This window comes from Ammospiza caudacuta, chromosome 5, assembly GCF_027887145.1.
Source record: "Ammospiza caudacuta isolate bAmmCau1 chromosome 5, bAmmCau1.pri, whole genome shotgun sequence".
NCBI classification, from domain to species: Eukaryota; Metazoa; Chordata; class Aves; order Passeriformes; family Passerellidae; genus Ammospiza; species Ammospiza caudacuta.
In genome coordinates this window covers 15,791,064-15,804,392 of record NC_080597.1, presented here as the reverse complement: position 1 = coordinate 15,804,392, position 13,329 = coordinate 15,791,064, and the positions used below count along the sequence as shown (strand labels likewise).

Sequence of the window (13,329 nt, the reverse complement as noted above, 5' to 3'; positions counted from 1 at the left end):
GGTCTGTACCACAGGTAGTGGGTAGATGGCTTGGGAAACCAGGAGGATCTGCCCAAGGCACACCAATTGATGCTGAGGTAGCTGAAGCTGGAGGAACCCTCTTGCAAGGGGCTCTAGAGCTGAGGGAACAAGCAGAACAGCAGCAGCTTTGTTTAACTGAGCATAGGTAATGTGTATTGTAATGATCTGAACCACGTAAGCATGTTGATGAGCTCTAATTTAACTCCAGATGGTCAGGAAAGAGGTGTTGGGAAGGGCTCACTTGCCCAACTGTTGACTTGACTGTGGTGGTCAAAACAGTCAGTGCAATCTGCTGTGCAGGGAAATTATGCTGTGGAGTTGCAGCTCCTTCTATGCAAGCCAAACTGCACATACAGCAAGAGCAGTGTGATTTGTGCTGCTTATTTCATCTCCAAAGCAGGAGAGAAAATGAAGGAAAATGAGGGTATCAGCTGTGGTAAGCTAAAAATGAGGTTTATTTTTGAAAGGAGAATTCAGCAACTGAGAGGAAATGGATTTTTTTAATTTATTTTTTTATTATTAGTTTTAAACCAGCAGCCACTAGAAACGTTCCTGTGGTTTGGAATTCTAACTCAGTTCCAGGGAAAAGGGATTAAAGACTGAAGCCAGGCAAGCTGTGAAAGTTTGGTGATGCTTCTACTTGCTACAGGAATAATTCCCTCCAGAGCAGCGTGGATTTTTTACACTTAGATGATTACAGACAAAGCTTTACACACGTGTTTAACAGATTAGCAGTGGATTGATCTAGTAGAGTTTATAAGTGCACTGAGTCTGATCTTAAAAGGCATTTTAAGTAAATGCTTGACCTCAGACTTCTGTGAAGCCTCAGTGGCATTGTGACAACTGTTCTTTTGTTTTTAGGATTAAAATCAGCATTGGTAAATCTGCATTCTCTTCCCATATAATGTTTGCAGTTAATCACTAACATTGAAAACACAAACAAAATCTTAACCGAAGGTAGATTTTAAGTTACTGATGAAAAGAGCCTTCTTTGGGAAATGGAAAGCCTTTCTTACACAGCAGTAAAGTATGTTAATCCTTTATGATACCAATTTGATCCAGAACTACCAAGTGCCCTAAATATTCTTGCAGTTGCTGTTCAGTCAAATATTTGCTTTTCTTTTTTGCTTCTCTTACTGTTTTATTTCTTTTCTTCCCCCTCCAAAGAGGAGCTGTTGCTCTGCAGGGTAAGTGCTGGGCTCAGTTGTAGGGGAGGATGCAGATTCCCTGGTGGAGAAATGCTCCTGAGGGACACACTGAGTGTTGCTCACCCAGGTGTTGCACACACCAGGTCTCCTGGCATTTTTCAGACCTCTCAGCAGCCCATTCCTTCCCACTGGGGCTCCCTCCACCCCATCTCCTGGTGCACTACTTTCCTAAATCCAGTGTTTGAGCATATTCCCGCTCAATTTCTCTTCAGTCCTGCTCACTACCATTATTGCTCTGTTCTTCTCAGATGTTTCATCTCCCCTCTTCCTTCCTTATCTCTCTGGGAAGAGTATCATGACAGGAATCTGCTTTTTCCCTGTGAGGACAGTCCAGAGCAAAGATCTGTGAAGGTGTTGTGTGTCCAGTGCGTGCAGGTCCTGGGTCTGTGCACCACTGTAAGCAGTGCCCAGGCTGCTGCTCTTGGAAATAGCTGCCATGGTCTTTCTCTATCATCCATTCTCCAGCTATCATTGTTTTCTCCACTGAAACCAAAGTCAGGGGCTTTCTTGCCTTTTCTTACCTCAAATTAAGAGTCAGTCACAGGTATTATGTAGAAGTTACAACACTTCGGGCAAAAAGCAAACAATTCTTGTGTTGTATACAGAATGTTCTGGGTTTGGTATGCTACAGGAGGTCTGGTTTTACACAGATTTTAGAAAATATTACTGGCAATACCCAGAAGAGAGATCTTTGCACCCAGTACACACAGCTTGCAAAATCAAGACATCTCTGCAAGGTTTCTCCCAAAGAATAGATGAACTGCCCTAAGTGTTTGATGGGATGAGAGGAAAAGGCTTCAAGTTGTGCCAAGGTGGAGTTAGGTCAGATATTATTAAAGTTTCTTTCCTGAAGGAGTTATTAAAAATTGGAACAGACTATCCAGGGATGTGGTGGAATCACCCTCCCTGGAGGGGTTTAAAAAATGTGTGGATATGGTATTTGAGAACACGGTTTAGTGGTGAACATGGTGGTGGTGCTGGGTTGATGGCTGGGTTTGATGATTTTAGAGGTATTTTCCAGCCCTAAGGAGTCTGTGATTCTATTAGCACTAATTTGTATTTTGTGGGAGAAGAGCCTTTTCACTTGTCCTGTTTGGGGTTCCCATCACCTTTCTCTAATGGCAGGGTGCAGCTGCAGCCTGAGCTCTCCCTCTCCCAACATTCCTGCTTTAAAGCCAAGGCTGGTGTGCTGAGCCAAACGGATTTTTCCTGAGAAATGTGAGCGGAGTTTAACAACAAAGGTGTCTTGGCAAGATGCTGTGCACAATGACTAACGTTCTGCTTTCACACCTCGTTGGTTTTCACAGACATTTTAATCGTGCTGTGAAACCAAGACCTCCCTCCTCCCATTTTCTTCCTGCAGTCTCTGGTTTTAGTTGATTTGTGCCTGGTTATGCTGACTGGAGCTATCGGGAGGGTCAGGTGTTGATGTGGTGGTTGGGAGGCAGGGAGTCAAATCTGTGCTTTGGCAAGGAATTCCATGTTAGCCCCAGCAGCATGGAGAAGTGTCTTTGCAGCTCTGCTGCCTGTAGAGAGGGATGGATACCACTCTCCCACATCAGACACGTGCACTGGACTGATAAATGTGTTGTGTATTACAAAATACAGATGCTGTTCTTATACAGGCTGAGTAAGTGCTTGAGATGTACTGGAGCTCTTAAAGGACAGGGGAGCTGCAGAGCAGCAAAAGTAGACAAAACCCTCAGTTCTGTTTTCACAAACAACTCAGGTCACAAAATCCAAAGCATAATCTACTGGTTGAACAGCTAAAAGGTTTGTTTAATTTTGAATTATTTCGCCTAAATTAGTGTTACAAAATGGAAGATCTCACTGATCTTGAATGGCACGAGCTAAATTCTGGTAGAGGTCGGGGTAAGATATGGCAAACTCAGAAATTTAGAGGAATTTTGCCCTGGGGTTTAGTGTCTGGGTAGTCAGGTGGGTATTGTGCTGCTAAATAATTTAGATTCAGGGTCATAAGTTAGATCATTGTGATGAGGTACTGGTACAAATTACTAGAGAGCATCCTTTCTTAGTCTGCTAGAGAAAATTTCAGGGGAGATTTTATGGTTACCAAGTGAAATTTCATGCTTGTGAGACACTTTTAGTACTGCTCAGTGATTTAAGACTTGCCAGGACACAGCCTGATTTCTCGAGAGCACTGAGGTGAGGTCAGACACTTCTACCTTCTCCTGTTTGCTTTATGTCAGATCTTTAAGTGATGCTGGAGGGAGTTCTATGGTTTCAGGCTGAAGCAAGGCACTTTCTACCACCGCCCAAGGCCAGACATGTAATTTAGAAAAGGAGTTTTAGCCAGGAGGTTTCCTGAGGTATCCTCTGTAATCAGGGGAGATTCAAAGCAGGAGCTGGAAGCTTGGAGCTCCTGAGCAGCGGTGGCCTCTCAAGGCAGGGTTGTGCTGCAGGCTCACGGGAGCACAAGGATTGATCACACAATCGCTTTTCATCACACGTTCAGGAGGAAACCAGGGCCCCTCAACATTGTTGGGCGTCTCTGCTGAGCACCCTGGATTTCAGAGCAGCTTCTCAGACTCCTCTAAGCACTTTATTCCGTGATGGGAACAAGGCTGCCTTTTCTGAGCTGAGATCTGATTGTGGCCTGGATCGTGAAGTGCTTTGAGACAGCTTTGAATATGGATAGAACAAAATCCTTCCCACTGGTCAAGAGCATTGAAGTTATTATGGAGAAAGTTGCTGATTCCTCTGAACTCTCTGATAGCATTAACATGTATTCTTGTTTCTCTCTAGCCTCAGGCAGCTTTACAAAGAGATGTGTTTAGAGTGCAGACGTTCACCCATACCCAGTAGAATGTGCCTGATGTAAAAGGATGTCTCTGACTGTATGACTTGCAAGAAGCATAATACACATTTTGTAGATTGTATGTTTGGCTTTTTTCACTTGCTGAATGTCTCGGGGTATTTGTCTCTTTGCAAGTATGGCTTAGCGTTGTGTAGCAATGAGTCCAAGTTTTGTTAGCAAAATGCTGAATGCACAGTAAGTGAATTTTGCAGAACTGGGTCACTAGAAGGTTCTTCCTTTCTCATCTTTAAGCCCCTGACAAATTCTCTCCTGAATGGTGGTCATGTGTCCTTTGTTGACAGTTTATTTGATTTGTAACTCTTAGAGGGTGGGAGAATATTTCAAACATGTTCTTAAACTGTGCAGACTCAAAATGCTCTCAATAAGTGTTTTGATATCGTTGGATGCTACTGTGGCACAATAGCTGACTATACAGTATTTGTTGTCTTTTCCAGACTAATGGACACATATCTGGGAATGGAGATGTTTATCAAGAAAGGCTGGCTCGTCTGGAAAATGATAAGGAATCTCTTGTTCTGCAAGTGAGTTCTCACCCAAATAATTTTTTTCTGCTCTTTCATTCATGAGACTGTCTGAATGTGATAAAACCTCTGAGAATTTATTTGGAGTTGTGATGTCTTAGACAGTGTTCAGAAGACTTGCTGGTATGTGAGAATTAACCCAGATTAGAGAAAGGTGTGAATTTAGATTGCAGGAAAAACCTGAAGGTCTTTCTGTCTGTGTATCTGTTCTCTTTGAATTTGGTTAGCAGAGCAGGTCTGCAGAGCAGCCACCTACTTATATCCATGTGTATCCTTAAGATCACCATTTCCCAGGGCCATTCACATGGTGTCTGCATCAGGACACAGTTGTCTTGTCCTTAGGAAAGGTAACAAAAGCTGCAGGACTGGCCAGCCAGCAGAAGGAGACAAGCAGCTCCTTGGTGCTCCTGCTCACTTACTGCTGGGCTGGATGGGGTCAGCCCTGGCTGCTCTGACTGCTGGCTTCCTCTGGCTGTTGGAGCCAGGAGAGCCTGGCACCCCTTGGACTGCACAGGTGGCATCCCCTGATGGGGACCCAGGGGCAGTGACAGCACTGAGCTCACCCTCCTTCCCAGCAGTACTGCAGGAGGAGCCTGTTGAAAATGAAAAAATTCATTCAGAAAAGGCAAAATGAGAATCTGTCTGCTGCCTTAAAAATGTTGTCTTGGTCTTCTCCAGCCTCTGGCTGTGTGTTTTAACCTTCTCTGCTTTTATTGTTCTGAAAAGAGGAAAGTGCTTGTCATGGTACACTGTGCAATCACTTGGGAAGGAGAATAAATTATAAGTAGTGAGGTTTATGTGGTGGTTAAGGTAGGACCTAATGGGTTGAGGTAATGTATTGTCACAGCAAAGGCATAATTATTGGCAGTAAAATGCAGCAGCCACCCCTTGTGAAAACCTCCAATAAGGAGGGGAGTTGCAGAATTGCAATGCATCTGCCAGAACTTTGGCTGAAATTCTAGTAAGCGTGAGGGGACAGCCTTCCCTCCTCTCCTGTTTTCTTTGCCAAGTGGTGTGTCCACTGCAGAGCTCTGCTCCTCCTCCTCCCTGCATGGTCCCAGTTAATCTTTGGCCCAACCAGCAGTGTTGCTCACCTGCAGTTCTTCAGCTGACACATATGGCCCAGGTGCCAGGTGAAACATGCATCCCTTTTTTCGTGCTCTCCAGGTAAGTGTGCTTACAGACCAGGTGGAGGCCCAAGGAGAGAAGATCCGGGATCTGGAGTTCTGCCTGGAGGAGCACAGGGAGAAGCTGAATGCCACAGAGGAGATGCTGCAGCAGGTATTTCACAGCTCCATGTCTGTCCTGCTGCCTTGTCTTCCTTCTGTCTTAACAAGCTTTGGTGAGAACAGTGCCCTTCAAGGTGTTGGAACCCTTGATGTCTCCACTAAGGGATCATTTTCTGCCATACTGGCTTTAAAGTCTTTGCACTTAGTAATGTCAGTGCTGCTTTATGCTGCAGGAATCCAGTTGTGCTCTCCTTTGAGTCCTTCCCCACTAAACTTCCAAGAGCCTTAGATTAAAGCCTCTGGCAGGATGGGTGGATTCCCCTCACAGCTCCTTGCTGTCCAGAGTGACTGTGATGACAGACAGGCTTTTTTCTTGTCCTGCAGCCAGCCCATGATAGTGCCCCTGTGATCCCAGATGCATCCTAGGTGCCTGGAATCTGTCAGATGGATAATAGCTGTGTCTCAGGGCTTCACATAGTGCAAGGATGAGGGTGATGCTATTCCCCATGGAGACCTTTAGCTGTCAAAATAAATTACTGATTTCTTCCCCTTGGGTAAATAATTCCATTCTCTTCCTCTTTATCTTGAATCAGGAGCTTTTAAGCAGAACAACCCTTGAAACTCAGAAGCTGGATCTTATGGCAGAGATTTCCACTCTGAAATTAAAGCTTACATCTGTAGAGAAGGATAGATTGGACTATGAGGACAGATTCAGAGACACAGAGGTGAGTAAACCCCAACAGGATAAACTGTGAAGGCTGTGTGTGTCTTCACCTTACCTGAACATTTTCTGGGATCTTTTCTTTTTTTTTCTTTTTTTTTTTTTTTTTTTTTTTTTTGTCAGGCAAGAAGGGGAACTCATCTTTAAGGTTACAACATGTTCCTTTTAAAGTAAAAAGTGTCCTCTTTGTTAAATTCTGGTTTTACAAAGAAAGATTTCCAAAGGCAGTTTTTTATTCTGGCTTTCAGGTCTCAGGAGGGGTGGATTTGGGTTAGATTTTAATAAAGTCATAAACATACTACACTCTCCTGACCCACATAAAACTGTCACCTTCTGAGTAAGGCATGTCTGAGGCAAGCAGGGACACTGCACAGGAGCAGAACTTTTGGGGTTGCTAACAGAGAATGAGCTGACTCACTGTGGGGCTCTTGGGAAGCCTGGCTTCAGACCCCAGCCTTATGGGAGCCCAGGAGCAGAGGCTGGGGGAACAGAGCCAGGTGGAGCTGCCATCCCTGGCAGTGCTCTCCTGAGGCATTTCACTCTGTGCTGCAGGTCTGGGTGGCTGAACCTTGCTCATGTTGCAAGCCAGAAAGGCTCAAAGCAGGTGGGCAAACCCAGCAAGTATCAGCTAAGCTGGCCTGACAGGATGATAGAGCCCATATCAGAAATACCTCAGAGCCTGTCTATTAAACAGAACAAAATTTCCAGTTCTAGATTCATAAATGAGCTGAAATGTCAGGTGTTTGTTATGATTGTGGATGTTCCAGGTGTCATTTGTTTCTAGAAGGAAAGAGCCATATTGTCATGACAGGACACAAAATTGCCTTTTTTGTCTGCCAGTGGTTTCCCCACTGCTCGGTTTCCAGTGAAGCACCATTCCTCATTGTATTGCAAGCACAAAAACAAAAGTCAGTCTTGCTTTTGGATTGCTCTTTGTGCCTGTCTGAAGTAATCTGCAGACCCAAAAAAAGCTACAGGTTGAAAACTAATGACTTGTATCACTTTCAGGTTTGGAAGTGATTCTTTAGGTAGTGACAGCAGTGTTCATTCCTGCAGTGCAGCACATCTCCTTGGGCACTGCCAAGCTCTGGGATGGATTCCTGTTGCTTCCTGTTACCTTTGCCTCTAGTTGGTAACAGGTGTTATGTCACAGGTTCACAGCACTGCCTTCAAAGCAGCTGATTTTGTAGAGCAGACAAGCTCTGTGCATGAGAAATTGGCAGGGGGAAGGGTGGAGGGAATCACTGAAGGTCTCCTGCACCCGTGGGAGGTGTGTGTAAGAGCTGGCTGCTCTCACAGCTCTCCTGGGACTCTGCCCACACAGAGCTCAGCTCTATCATGAATTACAGCACACAGAAAATAACTCTCTGTGGGCTGACACTTACTCTAAGCAGCCCAAATGAGGGATAAACAAGCTGGCACCAGCAGTAAATGGCTGTGGGGAGGCAAGGTTTGGTCCAGATGACCACAGGGAGCACATGCTTTCTGACCTGGGTTCTGTTGTATCTTCATTTGCAAGCACCCTGTGGTTTCTTCTGCTTTCCAGAACTGTTAACAAACATGGAGTGATTTGCTTCCTCTATTTCTACCCTTATTTTCACTGAATAGTGTAGAGTTGTCCTGGACTCCCTCTTTCTTTGTTTCCCTCCTGAAGTGCAGTCTCTCCATAACTTCATAGCACAGCTCAGCATACCAAGAAGGAGGACATGGAGCTACAGGTTCCCAGAAAAATGGTTCCAGTGCAGGGAGAACACCAAAAACTGCAAGTCTGTAATCTCTGTGCAAGAGGCTTATCTTCTATGACGACCTTCCTCTTTGAAATACACTAAATGCCTTTGATAAAAATAACCTAAATTTTATTTAAATAGTAGTTACTGTAATTAGGGACTATATGGATTTATATCAAGCATATTTATGCCAGAAAAAATGAACTATTAGTAAAACATTTCTCCCTCCATTTGAAATCCAGAATGATGTCATTTAGTGTGATATATATTATTATATTGTTTCTTCTTTATTTCAACACTTTATAGCTGTAAAAACACTTAGGCTTAAATGCTGGAAGGGATATTATGTCTTAATTTCCATTTGGTTCAGTGAAAATATGAATGTCTAATTAGTTGGAGGATCTCAGCCCTTACAAAATCTCTTAAGAGATGTTTTGGAGGCAGTACTTATTCAGAAGTATGCAGTATTTTATTCAGTGTTGATCTAATTATATTGCTGTTTATAAATAATTTTAGAAGAGATGAGTATTTAAATGAATATTTAAAATATTTGACCCTAAAACACATTATGGCATTTATGTGGAGTGATTGCAATGGAAAAAGATTCATATCCAGACTAGGAAAGCAAAACTGTGAATATTGCTTCTGGTTTTATTTAGGGAAAAGAGAAAATTTGATGTCTGACAACTTGTGCAGCTACTGTCTCCTACAAAATTACCATTCTGATTAAATCCTTCATATTATCCATTTGTTACTTATGTCTGTCATTGCAACTTCCCATTCCAGCTTGTTTGGTTACTCATATTCCCCATTCTTTGTCTAAACAGATGCCTCACTAGATCTTTGTGCTCTAGGATTTGCTGTCTAGATGTTCACAAACACCCAGCTTTTTCAAAGCTAATTGTGTACTTAATAGAGATTCATAATTGTTCTGTTCTTTGAATTATTCCAGTATTTCCACTTTCTCAGCAGACACCAGCATTATTTTCCTTGAGGAACACGGGTGGTCTGAGTTGGGCTGAGTTTATGTAAGAAAATACCCTGCAGGGGAGTTTATTTGGGAAGGAGTCCATAGCCAGACTGGGCCTTTGAAGCAGCAGCCAGAGGCTGAAACTGGCTCACTCACAGGGAATTCTTTGTGATTTATCCACCATCACCTCCAATCTGGTTGCCAGATTGTTCTGTTCTGTTTTCTGTGTCACACTGAGTATTTTAAAGTCTTGTAGTTCAATTGACAAATATGTGGAGAACAGCCTCAGCAGTGAGTTCCACACAGCATATTTAAACATTGGATCATGCTGCAGGAGAGAAAAGCCCCAAACAAATCAATTGTTGAGGAATTTCAGGTGTACCTGAATTAGAAAGTTACAGATTAAAAGTAGTAATTACTAAAAGCATTTTAATGCTCACTATTTTCACTTTCCTTGTAGTTCTGAGAACTGAACTTGGATCTTTCTGAAGAAATACAGATGCTGCTCTCTTAGCATCAGGTTCATTTAACACAAAATAATAACCAGAGGCTTGTAAGCTTAGGAAGCGTGGTGTGGGGCTGAAAGGCAGGTGTTATCTGGGACCCATGAATACCCTCTAAATGTCAGCTGCTGGCTTGTTAATTTATAAATATAAATCTCTGTTAATTGTAGTATTAGCTCTGAGAAATTGTGCTTAGAGCTGTTAGCTCAATGTACAGCATTGCTTCTCATGGATAGGGTTTGCCTCAGATGTGGGAAGGAAAGCAAATATAAGGACCAGAAAAATTCCTTATTTGAGGGTGCTGAGGTCCTGGCACAAGTTCTTCAGAGAAGCTGTGGCTGCCTCATCCCTGGCAGTGTTTAAGGCCACGTTGGACAGGGCTCTGAGCAGTCTGGGATAGTGGAAGCTGTCCCTGCCCATGGCAGGGGGTGGAACTGGATGAGCTTTAAGGCCCCTCCCAGCCCAAACCATTCTGTGACCTAGAGGATGAGGAGGCTTGGTGGAGCAGTCACACTCAGGGTTTGTTTGACCAAGGGGGCTGGGGGCACTCAGGTCTGACCCCCAAACCTGGCAGGATCCATCAGGATGGCCAGGAGGTCGAGCTGGTCTCCTGAAGAGCTCAGATGTGAGTTTGTGATGGCTCCGAGTTTCTTCCAAGCCAGGCTGAATTTGGAAAGCCCAGATGTAGTGGTGCCATTGATGCTTAAACACAGGAGCTTTTGCTTGTAGAAACCTGTGATGGCTCCTCTGTTCAGCCCTTAGTGAGAGGGTTCTTTGAAATGTTGGAAACATGGATTTTTACAGTGTAATCACTTCATATTTTGAAAAAGCAGGTGATGGCTGGTAAGCCTGGGGCAGGAGGGACCGCAGAGGGGAGGATGTGGCTGCTGCATGTTGAAGGATGTCTCCCGCTGTTTTCCATTGCCCATCCTTAGTACTGGGCTCCAGGCAGCTGAACAGAGAAGCAGGAGGCCTTTCCTGGCCCTCAGCACAGGGAACACAACTTCAATTTGTGTCTCCCTTTGTCCTCTGCCCTCTTACATTCAGTGCAGTAACACAGAAACTGAGAAACTCGGTCCCTGGATAGTTTGGGAGCTCTGAGTTGCTTGACTTGGGTGGTGTGCTTTTGTGTACTGAGTTCCTTTTATGCCTGCTTTTCTCGTTACAGTCAGCTGTTCTTCTGTTTTGTTTACTGAAGTTCTTTGTTGTTTCTGGTTGTCTTTTTCCCTCCACTCAGGATTTGATCCAGGAAATAAACGAATTGCGGTTGAGGGTGGGAGAAATGGACAATGAAAGACTCCAGTATGAGAAAAAGCTGAAAACAACCAAAGTAAGTGAGGCTGAGAGGAAGAGGGAGAGAGAGGTGTAAATCAGGCTTTAGGAATTCACTCTTTTCCCTAATCCTTGCCTGCACCCTGCAAAATCCTGAGCACTCTCAGGTCCTGGTGTTTCATGGTTCTCGCTTAGCAGCAGTGGCTATTCCTAAATGTCATGCTGTGGTTTTCAGTTGAGCATTGTTTTTTATGAAGGGTAACATACCATGCTGTTAACAATAAATTTATTACCTGTTTAGACCTTTGTTTTGCATGTGTGTCAAGAAATACCAGTTGCAGTATGTAAGGTGTATGCCACAGGTTAAAAACAGCATTTATTTTCTCCTAAATGTACTAAAAACAAACCACTTCTGAAGCAAAACATTCACCTAAGTACTTCTAGCAGCCTGTTTCTCTTAAGTGTCTAACTTCTCTTTGCCATTTAGCCTTGTCTCTTTTCTACCTTTAGTTTCCTCTCACTCCTCTGTCTCTGTTACCAGTCTTTAATGGCCAAACTTTCTAGCATGAAAATCAAAGTGGGTCAGATGCAGTATGAAAAGCAGCGGATGGAGCAAAAAAGCCAGATGCTAAAGGTGTGGTAGTTTCTGGGGAATGCTGGGCCTGTTTTGAATCCTTCATGTTCCACCCTTTACTGGTCTGTCCTGCATTGTGCTGTCATGCTCTGTTCTTCATTAATTCCTGTGTGTTGATATGCGGTGTGCCCTTCCTCCTTAGATGTGGAAAGCTCTTTATGTAGGTATTCCTTGTAAACAGCTTTAAATTGCAGGGGAGAGGGTTTTCCTGCTCTGAACCTTGCCTAGGTTACACATAATGGCATTAGACTTGGGTTAAAATCACACCCCCTTCCAAGGGAAGATTGCCTCATCTGTAGTTTATATCCATTATTCAAACAGAACTTTTTATCACCCTTTTAGGGAAAATGTATTCATGAAAACTATCTGGGAAATAGTGATTCTTTTATACTGTCCCCTCTCCCACATGTAAATTTGCATATCATACTTCTGATTCAGGAAAAGAAATGCACATTGACAACCACATGCAGCTCTAGTTGCCTGTGGATATAACAGCAGCTTCACAAGTGACCAAGAAATGATCTTGTTTTGGAATAGCATGGATCCTACACTGGCAGAAATCCCATCATAATCAGTGCCAACTTGGAGCACTGGAAAATTGTAGTTATTCCCCAGCCACTGTTGTGGAAAAAGCTTTGATTTCTCAACAGTGTTAAGATTGATCTATTTTTTTTAATAATGCTTTAGAGCAAACAGGAACCAGTTTCAGGAAATTCTGTAGCTGGACCATAGTTTGGGTTGCAAACATCACTATGTATTTCCAGCAGATCATCTGAGAGTAGATCAGGAAAATACCTAAGCCACAGTATTCTAGTTTGGTTTATTCCATTAAGGATTTGAAATGTCATTTAGAAGCTGTAAGTGCCAAAATGATGAGTCTTGCCTTGTTTTGCTTTGTTTACAAACTGAACAAATTAAATTTTCAGTGTTGGGTACAGTTGCAGTGAGGGTCCTGTCTTGATGATGCTGTTGCACAAGATATCCTCGGACATCAAAGAAACATGTTACTAAACTGGGTAGGATTTGACTCAAATTTTAAAAAGTTAAATGCATGGATCTGTGCCAGTCACTTGCTAGTGCAGATGGTTAGATCTAAGTTAAAACCTGACAGCATTTTTCTAATACACCCCAACTCCCCCAAACACCATCTGTCTCATTCCCAAGAATCTCAGCTCCAGGCTTTCTTTCCTCATGCTTGATCAGCAAACCCAAACTGTGGCAGAGGTACCACGTTTTTGTCTGAACTGCTTTCCAGTATGTGTCCATGTGCTTGCTGATGTTGTGATTGATTTTTCTTCCATAAAATCGGTGGTGATTTCTGAAACTGTCCTCAGCCTGATATAAGCACAATTTTGGAATTGTTCAGCTTTGAACATGCAACATGCCCTATAAATACCAAAAAAATGTATGGAAATGTTAGCATTCAGCCTTTTCACCTGCATTTTTTCTATCTCTGCAAGGTTAAACAAATAAGAAAAGTGTTTGGTTTTTGTTTCTTTCCAATTATACACGAGACCAACAATTTCAGAGCACAGACCCCCTGATTTGCTCTGTTGTGGGCTCAGAAGTGTGTTGGGATGTTCAGAGTCACTTTGGTGCACCCTCAGGCAGTGTTAAATGTCAGGGGCCCTCAGTCACTTCCACCAGCTGAGGACCTGTCCAGTGTGCTTCCTAGGAGGGGATT

The 13,329-nt window shown here is 43.4% G+C and overlaps 1 protein-coding gene across 7 annotated transcripts in view; it reads left to right on the top strand.

Moving 5' to 3' along the window:
- PPFIBP1 (PPFIA binding protein 1) overlaps positions 1 to 13,329 on the top strand; it is a 102,088-nt gene that overhangs the window by 62,719 nt on the left and 26,040 nt on the right. For 6 of the 7 annotated variants that reach the window (XM_058806069.1, XM_058806066.1, XM_058806067.1 and 3 more), the window contains exons 5-8: positions 4,503 to 4,589; positions 5,757 to 5,870; positions 6,412 to 6,543; positions 10,977 to 11,069. In XM_058806069.1, coding sequence (XP_058662052.1) covers positions 4,503 to 4,589; positions 5,757 to 5,870; positions 6,412 to 6,543; positions 10,977 to 11,069 — 426 coding nt within the window. Of the gene's footprint in view, positions 1 to 4,502; positions 4,590 to 5,756; positions 5,871 to 6,411; positions 6,544 to 10,976; positions 11,070 to 11,552; positions 11,646 to 13,329 lie in introns of all 7 variants that reach the window. The other variant, XM_058806063.1, reaches the window with a different exon arrangement.